Source organism: Pteropus alecto, unplaced genomic scaffold (assembly GCF_000325575.1).
Source record: "Pteropus alecto unplaced genomic scaffold, ASM32557v1 scaffold22, whole genome shotgun sequence".
NCBI lineage: Eukaryota > Metazoa > Chordata > Mammalia > Chiroptera > Pteropodidae > Pteropus > Pteropus alecto.
The window spans coordinates 10456246-10469591 of NW_006434839.1; the positions used below are offsets into that span (position 1 = coordinate 10456246).

The 13346-nt window shown below is 49.2% G+C and overlaps 1 protein-coding gene across 1 annotated transcript; it reads right to left on the reverse strand.

The window, feature by feature from the left end:
- Positions 1 to 3622: 3622 nt before the first annotated feature.
- Positions 3623 to 5802, reverse strand: LEP (leptin). Its single transcript, XM_006910545.1, has 2 exons — positions 5630 to 5802; positions 3623 to 4003 (listed from the first exon to the last, which is right to left on the reverse strand). Exons 1-2 carry the CDS (start codon positions 5771 to 5773, stop codon positions 3644 to 3646), a joined length of 504 nt encoding a protein of 167 aa, XP_006910607.1. The 5' UTR covers positions 5774 to 5802; the 3' UTR covers positions 3623 to 3643.
- Positions 5803 to 13346: the final 7544 nt, after the last annotated feature.

Sequence of the window (13346 nt, forward strand, 5' to 3'; positions counted from 1 at the left end):
ACAATAATTCCTTATTATAATCTAAAACAGAATCCATATTCGAATTTCCATCATTGTCTCAAAGTTGTCTTTTTAGTTGGTTTGGACCTATATCTTTGATCTCAAAAAGTAGAGGTTTACTGAGCAATGAAGAGTGAACAGAATTCTCATAAGAAGTTGAACCTTTAATGGTTAGTATTGTTTCCAGGCTTTCTGCAGAATTTGCTTACGAGCAGAGGCTCACAGCCCAGGCGGGGAGGGTGTGTTGGAGAAACCTTGACGGAAATGGTGGCTCGTGAGCACGTGCACAGGAGCGAAGGGGGCTGTGGGAGGTCAGTGGAAGGAAGATCTGCTAACATCAGTTCCCAGGACTGTAAAAAGACATTTTTATGAAGAAAATATTCAATAATTGGGACTCCTTTAATTGAGCCTGATCTTCCCTCCAATCAATTACCATAAGGTGACACCATAGCATAGATGGAATGTTTGTGTTTCCCCCAAAATCCTGACATCCAGTGTGATGGCGTTAGGAGATGGGGCCTTTGGGAGGTGATCAGGTTATGAGGGTGGAGCCCTCGTAAGTGGGATCAGCGCCCTTATGAAAGAGACCCCACAGAGCTCCCTGGCCCCTTCCCCTGTGTGAGGACACCGTGAAAGACGTGGTCTATGAACCAGGAAGTGTGTCCTCAGCGGACATAGAATCTGCTGGCATCTTGATTTTGCATTTCCAACTTCCAGAACTCTGAGAAATAAATTTCTGTTGTTTATAAGCTACTCAGACTATTGTATTTAGATTTTTGGTTCAAACACACTAAGACAGGCGCTGTTTAACTTTATATTTCTCTTATTTTCATTCACCTCTTCCTCTACCCCTCCTTCACTTTCCTTTCCCTTTCTTTCCTTCCTCCCTTCCTCCCTCCCTTCCTTCCTTCCTTCCTTCCTTCCTTCCTTCCTTCCTTCCTTCCTTCCTTCCTTCCATTGATCTTGTAATTTTCCTATTTTAGTAGATTCTCTTCCTGTTCTTGCTCTCTTTCCCATGTCAAGCCTTCCTGAAGTGGATCCCCTTCTTCCTGAGGACCCCTCTCTTCTTTCCTCTCTTACGCCCCATTCCTTAGGACAGCCCAGCGGTTCTCTGAGTCTTGGTGCGTGGTTCTTGGACCTCTCTGGAACCTGGCTTTACAGTTCTCCCAGCATCCGAATCCATCTCCATTTGCTTTACAGTTGTCTTATTTTGAGTTCCTCTGACAGTAGCGCCCAAGATGAGGGTTCTAGTGCAGAAGGTGTATTTGGGAGGTGACCACAGGAAGCAGGAGTGAGGGGTGGGAGAGCGAGACAGGCAGGAGGAAGAGCCAGGTGAGGCCGCCTCATTGATGTGGGGACTGGTGTGGGCACCTGGGGCTCAATCCAGGTAGAATATGCCTCAGGATTGCCCCTGTGGGGGGTCAGAGGCTGGGGCATTTACTCACAGAGCCTCATTTCCTGCTGGTTTAGATTTGCTCCTCTGGGGCCTTCGCTCCCTCCTTATTTCAGGCTGCCCCACGCAGGCCGGCCGAGAGGGCATCAAAGTGGAGAGATGAGGGGAGCACTGCGGAAGGGAACTGCACAGCCGCAGCTCCCCCCGAGGTGGCCGGGGCATCAAAGTGTCTGCTGCAGCAATTTTCATTTCTTTTGCTTCCCAACTTAAGTGCTTTTTTATTGAGTGCTTTTCGTATATCAGTCCCTGGGCCAGTAGCTTCCCAAACGTTTTATCATCTAATCTTCTACAGGCCTGTGAAGAAGGTGCTATTGTTCCTCAGGTGACCAGATGACAAACTGAGGCTCAGAGAGGTAACTGGCCTGAGTGTTAAGCATCCTCTGGGCTGGGAGCTGCCTGAGGTGAGGGCTGGGCATGGGGCTCCTTCTTTACATCCTTGATTCTACCGTACTCAGGACAGAGATGGTGAGTTCCCAGGGCAAGGACCCCCTGGAGCTGAGGATGATGGTGTACCAGTGAACTTAACCTAGATTTGTGTGGTCAGACATCTTTAGACTCAGATCCTGATGTTGAAAGCCTGGAATAAATTGCTTTCCTTTTGGAAAAATGGGATGTAATTATTTTTTTGGTTGTATGCTGTTGTGCAGCAAGCTTCTCGGGTAGAGTCTTCTGAAAGGTCCTGCTGGGTTGACCTGATGCTTTCTCATTAGACTCTGCAAAAGTCCTGACCTTGGAGGTTGAACATGGCCAGATGCTTCCCCCAGACTCTGTCGGCTGTTTGGCATATGGGAGCTGCTGCCTCAGGGGATTGCAAGAGAATGCTTGAGGGTGGAAAAGGATCTGGAAGGACAATTTGAAGAACAGGCCCTTCCATGCTGACCCTGGGAGTCCCCTCACAGAGGAGGGAATGACTTCTCGGGATCTTTACTGGTGGCTGGCCTTCCAAGCTACTTGGGGGTGGGTGGCTTCTCCGGCTGTGACTGCTCATAAACAAGACAGCTCTGACAGTCCCAGGCGGCCACCAAAGGGGCAAACACATCATCCTTAAACTCCTGTTACCTACCTCAGGCAGGCAGGGACTGGGGTGGATCATGGCATCAGCATCTTCCAGGGTCCTGGGGACGAGTGCAGAGGAAAGTGTTTAAGAGATGAATCATGGCCTGGACCTCTCAGCGACATGGGCCAAAAATTTCTCTTTTTAAATTTAAGTTAGTTTGCCTTGGGCTTCTGTCACTGGAAACTAAAGGAGTCTTGACAGGTACAGAGGTCAGCCACTTCGCCGAGCTGCTAAGTGAACCACGTAGGTTGCCCAGCCACCTGCGACTTCCCCCTTTCTTGGTCCCCGCTTGTTCCTCCCCGACCTGAGCTAGTGCGTCTGTCATCTACCTGAAGGCGAGTCTGCGCCCACGTGCTATTGGGCCTGGTTCGCTGACATTTGATGCCTGTTGCTAACTGTGAGATGAAGAAGGAGGTTCACTTATATCTCCTGTGAATCAGACACTGTGCTGGGTATTATCTCATTTAATCTCCAGAGTAATCAGCAAGATACTTTGGGGGAAGGGCTCTTTGAAATCACTCATGGAAGTGACTTCCTGTGATGCCCTCTCTGCACCCCCACCCTCGCCCTCCCCACACAAAGCCCATCATCGATGGGGTTGGAAACGGCACCCCAGGAGCATGTCTGGCCTTGGCTGACCCCAAAGAGCCGGGAACAGCATGTTATACTTCAAATACATGCAGAATAAAAAGGGTAATAAATAAATAGGTGCTTCTGGCTTGTGTCGCTTGGTGTGTGTGGATGTAGCCTCCAAGATGCTCCCCAGAATTCTCAGATGGAACCTTGATCTGATGGTTCAGGGGCTCTGCGGCCCACCTCCTGGAATCACCCCAGGTCACGCTGCAGCATGCAGTGAGAGGGGAGATGGAACAGGGAGGAAGGCCTGTGAGCATCCCAGATTCAGCCCTCCCGCTGCCGCTGGATGGGCCCCCTTCCCGGTGAGCACGGAATCACGTATTTCTATCTTTGGTTTCGCGTCTTGGAGTCTTATGCCTTCGGAAGGGTGGCTTGGAAGAGTGAGAGTAAGACGGACCGAAGGCCTGGATAAAGGATGTCCGTATAGGCTCTCTTCTGGCAACACCTAGAAGCCCAGGTTTCCTCCCTCAGCTTTGGGAAGAGAGGCCATCAAGACTTCAGCACCCAGGGCTGAAGTCCAGCTGCTGTAGCATGTCCTGCAGAAACCCCTGCAGCCTGCTCAGGGCCACCACCTCTGTGGAGTAGAACGAGGTTTCTAGGACATCACCCAGGCCCTTCAAGGTCTTCGGGCTGCTGGCCCGGGGGAAGGGACAGCTTCTGAAGGAGGCCAGCAGATGGAGAAGGTCCCGGAGGTTCTCTAGGTCGTTAGATATTTGGATCACGTTTCTGGAAGACAGAGTGGTGAGGATCTGTTGGTAGATTGCTAATGTCTGGTCCATCTTGGACAAAGTCAGAGCAGTGTGGAGCCGAGGAATGAAGTCCAAACCAGTGACCTTCTGTTTAGAGGAGACCGACTGCTGTGGAGGAGGAAGAGAGAGAGCAGGAGCTCAGTCGGGCGGGAGAGGAGTCGGTTCTCTAAAGCCCTCAGCCTTTCCACGGGATGCGGAGGTTCGTTCCCTTAGTTGAGTCCTCCCGCCCTTCTGCCCCGTACTGGCGTAGGCCCTTATTTGTTGCACCTAGGCGGCTGCCAAGCCATGAACCTGGTCTCCTGGACTTCTCTCCTCCTGCCCTTCCCGAACCACCCTGTCCTCCAGGTCTAGACCAAACTTTACAGGTAGTTCTCTTCTCAAAATGGCCTCTGCTGTGGAACCAGACACGACTCCCTATTTTTTTTTTAGTTCGTTAAGGCTCTTCTCCTGGCACTGAGATCCTCCAGACGTGCCCCTTTCCCAGACGTCCTCATTCCCTTCCACTGTCAGCAGACTTCCCACTCTCAGCCAGGCCCTCCATGGAGTCTCAGCCCCTTCAGGGATCAAGGCCATCCCCAGCGAATGTCCCACCTCACTCCTCTGCCCTAATAACTCTGCTTACCAGGAGGGGTTCCCTTTCCCAACTGCTCGCGCCAGTCACTCCCTGAACCGCATAAGAGGGACACTCTGTAGCTATCACAGGCAGCCTTGCTAAACGACTATTTTGAAAGCAAGGAGACTTAAGGGTTTCTCTTGATGAAATGGCCAAGACTCTGTCTAGTTCTGAGCTGTCCCTGCTTCTGACCTCCCTGCCCAAGGCCACTGTCAGACACCCGCAGTGGCTAGGAGACATAGAAGTCTCCAGACTGATCCATGCAGGGTGAAAAAACGGGCTTTTAAGGCCAGAGGCTACCAAAAACCACAGCTGCAAACTTTTAATGAGTGCACACTTGGTTCTGGTTCTGCAGGGGGGCGGGGTGTCACTTGCTTTCTGTAATTTAATCTCATTATGACCTTGTGAATGCTAGATGATAGTCTTGTTATCTAGATGATGAAAGCAAGACACTGAGGAACTAGCTTAAGATTTTGTAGATAGAGAACAGAAGTGTGAAGATTCACACTTAGTCTTTCTAATTCCAAAGCAAGCCTCACCTGGGAGATGGCTGAAGGTCTAGGTCTGTGGACCCCAGAGCAATGCCCAGTGGGCACTGATGGCTGTTTGCAAATATGTAGAGGGTCGTATGTAAAAGAGGGTAGACTTGCTTGTCTGTGTGGCCCTGGCAGGGAGGACCAGCAGCAATGGGGAGATGCTTCACAGTATCAGAGCTCAGCTATAAATAAATAGGAAGAACGCCCACTGATGAGCACATTCTAGAGATAGATGAAGGCCCAAAGGGGATCCAGTCAACTGCGAAGGGGACACAAGGACCATTATGGCTCCCTCTGGTCGAGATGAAGGCCCAAAGGGGATGCTGCTGGGGATCCAGTCACCTGCCAAGGGGACACAAGGACCATTATGGCTCCCTCTGGTCCTAGGCACTAGGATTCCAGTCAAGGAGGAAGGAGAGTAAGGAGGTGAGAGATGGAAGGAAGGAGAAGAAAAAAGCAGATGTTTGTGCAGTAGGGGAGTCAGGGCCACCTCCATGCCACTGCACCGGCCTCGGCTAACCTCTTTAGTCCCAGTTCCCCATGGGCTGGCCACAGTTCTAGTTTGTCTCCCCAGACCCTCTGTACCGTGTGTGAAATATCATTGATCCTGGTGACAATCGTCTTGATGAGAATTTTGGTGTCATCCTGGACTTTTCGGATGGGCATAGCTTCAATGTAGAAGAGAAAGGGCCAAAGCCACAGGAATCGGCACAGGAGTCCACAATGCATTTTTCTTCCCAGATGTTCTTCTTGGGCCTGAGAACAAAAGGAACCACACATAGCAAGTTGCTGGTATCTCAGAAAACACCACACGCCCTGTTACCAAACACATTATCGGACGTGGATAAAAATGAGCTCTGCTTCCTGCCCTGGCTCTCATTTACTCAGAGTCAAAGACAATTCATTATCTGGAAACATTAATAAAATGCATTCCCCTCGAGAGGCCAGGCCTGGACAATAAAACCACGAGGAGGTTTCCTGTAGACCAGAGAGGAGTAAGCCAGGGTATGGGTGAATGGAAATTGCAGTGACAATGTGACTTCTTTGTGTGCTTCAAGGAAGAAAAGGGGGCTTTTACAGTTTAAACCCGGCCATTTACTAGCTTTAAGACTTCAGGCAAATTACATAACTGCTAAAAACTCTACTTTTTATCCCCTGCAATATACCTCTCTCCAGACTTCTATAAGGATCAAATTAGATAATGCATGTGGAAGAGCTCTAAAGGTATTCTGAAATGTACCCCATTATTAGAGATTATATTACTTGTCCTCCCATTACTCTTACAGTAGCCTGCTGCTATCTCTAATGGCATTTATCATTGGCTTTATTACTTCCTTTCTCTCCCACTGGGAGCCTGAATCCAACTAGCACTTATGGAAGGTCTGACAATATGTCACAGGCAGTTTTAGGCACCAAGGATACAATAGTTAACAACAGGTATTCTTTACTGTCAAGTTGCTTACAGTTCGATAGGAGAGACAAATAAGTAAACAGGTCATTCCGATTCAGGAAGAAAGAGCTTAGCAAGAAAGACAAGTAAAAGATATCATGGGAATCAAAGGGGGCTACCTGGAGGAGGTGTCAACCTGAGATGAGTATTAAAGACGGAGTAGGGGTTAGTAAGAGTAGAAAGTGGTTGTTATAATCACCAAGAAAGTGGCAGGTGCAAGGTCACAAAGGCAGGAGAGAATATATTACATATCTCCCCAGAACGTTTGAAACTTTCAACATCACAGAATCATGAATTTTAAAATTAACAATATGTAGATCCTTGATTAAGCTGCGACGTTTTAATGAGATACATGAGGCAAAAATTAATAAAGTTAAATGTTTTTGTTAACTGTGGCCAATGATCCATGCTAAGCATATGTGGATGAGCCTGAAATAATAATTAAATGTAAATAAATTTTACATGAAGTTTCTTGGGATAGCAAAAATTAATCTCCACTTATAGTGTTCTGCCTCATCTGGATCCTATTAAAGACAGACAATACATTTTCTGTACATAGGTGGCATTATTAGTACAATTCATATCCTGGCAATGTAATAGAAATTAGCAGTCTGTTTATACACTATAATGCTTGATCAAAGGTATATTTTTTATCTGAATTTTATAGAAGGGGAAAAAAATGAAGCTCAGGGAGATGCATTTACTTGCCCAAAGCCAAATAGGTAAGTGACAGAGCTGGGACTCACACGCAGGGCTGCTTCCTCTAGAAAGACTGGGGTCCTTTCTACCTCCCTCCCCAAAGGCTAGAGAACTAGCCTTTAAGGAAAAGTTCAAATTAGAAACCGCCCCAATGCCCAGCTAAGGGCAGCTCCTGGGACCTTGGCACTTGGGAACAGATAGCCTGCTCTAGGACTTCAAATATGAAAAATACTGAGTAATTCGGGAGGGGGTACTTGAGATGTTTTTGTGCTGGTTTTCTCTATTAAAAAGTTAAAACTCCCTCTATTAATTACTTATTACCTGAGTAAACGTTTCCACCAAACCTTTGTGGAACAGAGTTAAATAGTGCCGATCCCCCAGAGTGATTCCATGAAACCCTTGCAAAGGTGGACAGCACAGTGGTCAGGCCCCGGAGCTTCAGCTGTGGATTCTGCCCTTGTTAGCTGTGTGTCTCTGGGCAAGATGCTTAACCTCCCGAAAGCATCCATTCCCATCTATAAAATGGAACTAACTCCACCTGGCTGAAAGGGTAAGTGAGATGAACCTGGAAAGCCCGTGTGTGTGTGTGTGTGTGTGTGTGTGTGTGTGTGTCTGTCTGTGTGTGTGTGTGTGTCTGTCTGTCTGTCTGTCTGTGTCTGTGTCTGTGTGTCTGTGTGTCTGTGTTATAAGGTGAGGCGGGTAAATGCCAGCTTTTTTTGAATTGTGTAACTACTGGGCAGGGCTTGAAATGCTCAGGCAACACTATCTATAGCCAACCCTGAATCAAGCACTTGGCCTGCTGCCTCCCCTGGGCCATCTCAGCAGGGGGCCTGGTATTTCTGGGTCTTCCGCCTGTAGCACAAGATTGAGTCCTATCCTATCACCTAGGATTTAGGTAATAATGACACCCTCCTTCCCAAGAGAATTTATTACCAGATTAACTCTGGTCATAGTCGCTCTCACATAATGGCCACCCTATAATACCTGAATAGGAAAACAGTTTTATAAGCCCCTTCTATCACCACTGGTAATATGCTTCAGCGGATGCTGAAAATAAATGACAGTTCCTTGAAACGTGGAATTAAGAAGCTGCTGCTAAGTCTACCTCAGAGGAGAAGCCTGGTTTAGGGGAGCTTCATAAGAGCTGTAGAAAGAATTGATACCAGGTCCATTTGAGATGAAAATGATGGAGAGAACCTTGTTCACCAACACGCAACACATAACACAAATGCTCACACACATCACGTGCACATACACATATCGACGTATCAATACACTTAACCTCTGTATAGTACAGAGGCTGCTATTGTTTCCAATATTTATTCTTCTCTTCTTCCCAAGTAATAGAACATCCAAGTTTAGCTGGGGATGTGGCCATCCAGAATAAATACTACACTTCCCAGTGTCTCCTAATTAGGTATAGCCATGGGACTGAATTCTGGCCAATTAAATACAAGCAGAAGTAACAAGTGGCAGGTCCTGTGTCATGTGCCTTGCCCCTTCCTTTTTCATCTCTTCCTCCATCCCGATGCCCAAACTGTGGATGTGGCAGCTGGCGTTCTGGCGCTATCTAGGATCATGAGGACGCTGAGCTCACCTTATGAATGGCAAGTAGGGAGCTGAAGGAGTCTGGGTCCCTGAGGACTTCATGGAGCCAAGATGCCATACTGGCCTTGGACTGCTGTAGAGACATAACCCCTGTCTCAGTTAAGCCACAGTTATTTTGGTTTCCCTGGTAAATGTGGCTAAACTTAACGCTAAGTAATTTATAAACCCGGACATGGGCATCAGAAAAGAGTGGATAGCTGTTCACCTGAGGATCAGTACTTGGGTGGGGCCTGACCATGGCCCAAGAAAGGGGAATGGCTGGGAAGAGCAGGGTTTAGGGCATGGGGAAGGGAGGGATAATTCAAGACAGCAGCTACAACTTCATTGAGCGCAGTGCCTGACACATAGTAGTTACTCATTATACACTTGATGGTTGACAGCTAACGCTTATTGATCACCCGCCGTGGGTGGGGAGCAGAGATGGCAGAGACTTGGAAGCACAGGAAAGTAGGAATCGGGAGTGGGGAGGCATGTATTCCCAGGCCGTATTCCACAGTACGTGATGTTGTCGACTACTTACATGTATCATCCGTTAAAAATAACAGTAAAGAACAAAACTGTGCTCTTAAACAACTGGTTGAAGAATCTGCATAATTAATTACAATGCAAGGAAGAACGTTTTAAAAGATAAAATGCCTTGGTTAACTCGGGAGGGAGTCATCGTGTTTAAAATGAGGAGCTCTCCAGTTTGGGCAGAACTATGTCTGAGTTGGAGTACAGGACCTTGGGAAGAAAGTTCACTGACCTCTCTGAGACTCAGTTTTCTTAGCTATAAAATGGGGATGATATGAATCCTATTTCCCACCTGTGGCTGTGACGTGGATGAAATGAGATCATGCACATGGCCAAACCCAGTACAGGCTAGCTGTTATCACCATTATTTCCAGCTAAGGAATCGAGGAGGTGTCTGGGAGGAGGTGGCCTTCCATACGCACCCTGAGAGGGGAGGGTTGGGGTTTCTGAAGGTGGAGGAGAGGGGCAGCCCCAGCAGTGGGCTCTGAAGATGGCGCCTGGCAGCTGGCATGGGAGACGTGATGGGTGAGGAGGTGGGGAGGGGGTGGGCGTGAGTGCCCGCGGGCAGGCTTCTTTCTGTGGACGCGAAAGCTCTGACCACTCCCAGGCTGATGCTTTCAGCCACGTGACAAGTAAGATGGAGATGGAAATTGGGCAAGGCACGGAGAGAGGTCTGGGGATGAGGAAAGATGGTTGGGAACAGGAGTCTCAGTTCAAGAAAGGAGGACGGTGAACACACACGGGACTCAGAGGAGAGAACCGGGGAGGCAGCGGGAGGGGGAAAGGCAGCTGTCAGCCCTGCCCGGGCCGCAAAGCCTTTTCTCGAACATTTAGGAGAAATGTTGATGCAACATCCTGTCTCTTCCATTTTCCTCTGATCATTGGTCAAGCAGATCCCGGAGAGGGAGAGGGAATGGGGTACGGGGTGGAGGGGTGGAGGAGGGCAGGAGGCTAAGGAACAGTCACCTCTGGGCGCTGCCCTCCACTCTGAGGTCGCCCCACCCCCACCCTGCCCCCCCACCTTCCTCTCCCGTCCTTTAAGATCCTGCCACTCCCCGGCCTCTCTACCGTCCCCCCTGCCAGGGTGTGCACTAAAGAAGAAAAGAGGAAAAACAGAAAATGGAGCTCCCAGAGCAGCACTGGGGAATGAAATGTCATCGCAGAAAACAGGCTCCAGGCTAGCGGAGAGGCTCACATAGTCAGCCCTGCCACAGCTGCCCGCTCTCTGGCTTCGCTGGGTGCTGGGGGCTGGCCCCACCTGTCAGCCTTAGCTGACTCTGCATCCCCACTTGGCAGTTTCGTGCAGGCCCCCTCCCCACCTCTGCCTCTGCCTCTCCACAGACAAGCCGCCTCCGCCAAGAGGCTGGTGGCCTCCAGACGCAGCTCCCTCACCTTCCCTCCCATCCTAGGGGATGAGGCAGACCAAGTGGGAGCCTCTGTGTCAAGGTAGGGAGTGGCTTCTCTAAAGGGTCTGCGTCAGGTCTGCCCACAGCCTTCTGAGGACGGCAGTGGGGGAGAAGGAAGGGAGAGTTCTGGGTCTCAGAGGCATTTGCCATGGTGGCCACTAGCCTCCAACTATCCAAAATCCTCTGCTCTCTTCTGGTTTGGGGGAGAAGGAAGGGAGGGTTCTGGGTCTTGGAGGCATTCGCCATGGTGGCTGCTAGTCTCCAACTATCCAAAATCCTCTGCTCTCTTCTGGTTGACAAGCCTGGCGGTTAGCAGGGGACCCGGCATATTCTTCTCTCTCCCTTCTTTTCTGCTGTAGCTGTCAGGGTTCTGACACACGTCTTTCTGGTAATCTTTGGGATGCTCGTGTGAATTAAGTTCAGGTAATGTGATATTTGCTGTCACTTACGAGGAAAAAGCTTTGAATAGTGTAAACCTTCTCCCTGCAGACATTCTTCCTGTAGACCCTTCCATTCTGCCCTCTCCCCCTTCCTTCCTTTCTCCATAACTCCAAGTTGGAAGGAATTTAAGGACAGAGAAAAGACGAAGGAGGAGTAGATACAGAGAACATTAGAGCCTGGGCTTTCGAGTTACTGGTAAAGCTCGTGAGGGAAGGAGCACAGGACCCAGGGAGCATAGGAGAGGAGGGGGTGACTCTGGGGAGGTAAGGATAACTTTACAAAGGAGGCAGCGTTAGAATTGAGACCTGAAAGACAGGAGTTCCCAGTGGGGAACACGACGGGTGTTCTAGGCCAAAGGGACTGTGTGGGGCCTGGGAAAACCGCGGTTGGTTTGGGAAGATTCAATACAGTAGAAGGGTAGACTGCAGGGGTGGAGAGCTAGAATGTCCCAGACTTGATTCCATATGTAGGAGGGACCTCGTAGGGGGTCTGCCCTACTCGGGGCACACACACAGATGCACACACAAGAGCCCTGGAGGCCCTGTTTGCATGTCCAGCCTATAGGCAAGCGATCCAGAATGCTCTTCCCTGCTCCCTTTCCTCCTCCCACCTCCAATTGGGTCAATTAGGTCCTCTCCCAGGAATTTAAAGTAGGGCTTCGGAGAGCTCAGTTTGTCTTGGAAGCTCTGGGGTAGCCATGGTTGTCCTCACGTGCATAGAGTAGCTGAGAGAGACCAGGGTCCAGCCAGCCACTGACAGGTGGGTCACGGTCACTGCCTGTGCTCCTTTCTGACCTTTCCGGTGTCTGATCTTGTTGGTTCTGGACCCTCAAGAGGCTCAGCAGCCCTCCTTGTTCTTAGCATCCAGAGTGAGATATGCTTTTCCACATAAACTCGCTTGAGTAGCTTTCAACTTTCTGAATATAGTTTTCATCCAGGAGATATATAGATACACTCATGTGAGAGAAACAAGTGTCAAGAAATAAAATTCACCCTCACTATGAGTGTACTCTTGAGAGTCTCTGTTCTGTTTTTTAAATGTCAGTTCCAATAAATAGTTTGAAAAACACTGAGCTAGCATGAGTGGTTTTCTCTTATTTGTAACCAAGAGCCTCACTTGAGAAATCATGTTAACATACTCAGCCAGTAGCCAGAAACTACCTTAGATCCGATCCCATCAGAAGTAACAAATAAATGTCAATTCCTGTGTCAACTCCGATCAGTTAGTTGTTCGTGGCTCCCTGGAGCGCTGCGTGGAGGGGGATTTGGAGCTCCATCCACACTCCCAGGGAGAGGGTGCTGTGATCAATTAGTGATGCCAGGTGCAGGAGTGCTGTGGATGGTAATTGTTCCAGCATCTCCCAAGGGCCTGGCACAGAGCAGATGCTCGTTAAATATTTGTCGAATGAATAAATAAAATATTTCCCATCCCTGATCTTCATTGTCTAACCAGGTTAACCTACCTCTGCGGTGGTGCACCCTTCCCCATCTTAACCTCACATTCTAGGATTCACTTTTGCCCAGCAGGCATTCGTTTTTAATGAAGACAGGAAATGCTTCAGCATCCAGGTGTCCTTTTCCCAGGGACCTTGGGCGGCTTCCTGTACCTCGTATGTGTCCTCTAGCACCACATGGGCCCCGATTCCTGTTAGCTTTCTGAGTTCTGCTCCATCTTAACTGTCATCCTAGGTGCTCCCCGCCTTGGTCCTATTCATCAGCCTGGCTCTTATTCCGTGCTCTGTGCCTCCTGCCCTTCTCAGAAGCCTCTGTTCTGCCCCTCCTGTCTTCCCTGGGGCTTTTCCCTCTTCCTTGGCACTCCCAACTTCAGGCACCACAGAGTACAAACTCACAGATGGGGACAAAATCTCCTACAGGAAGAGATGCTGGCATTGACACCGATCGTGGAGTCAGTTCCTGACAGCTGATAAACTGAGCACGAAAGACTGTAAAATGCAGCCTTTTGCAGTTTGCTGAGAAGCAAGGCACTTCTGTTGTCACACATGGAGTGAGCGCAAAGGATTCCATGGGCCCAAGGCATCAGGCGTGTTGTTTTTAAGCAGAAACAACCCCTTTTTATTCTCTGAGACAACAGTGTGGACAAAGAAGAATTTCAAGGCTCTTGGCTGGCAGGCCAGAATAGAATTGCTGCCAGAATAGAATCTTACTGCTGGTGGGCAGAGGGCCTA

Bases quoted from the DNA above. Each gene is read 5' to 3' on its own strand.
- LEP (XM_006910545.1), bottom strand. From the start codon at position 5,773: ATGCATTGTGGACTCCTGTGCCGATTCCTGTGGCTTTGGCCCTTTCTC. The intron at 4,004-5,629 runs GTACAGAGGGTC...CCTCCTCCACAG, and splicing joins TCAATGATATTTCACACACG to CAGTCGGTCTCCTCTAAACA.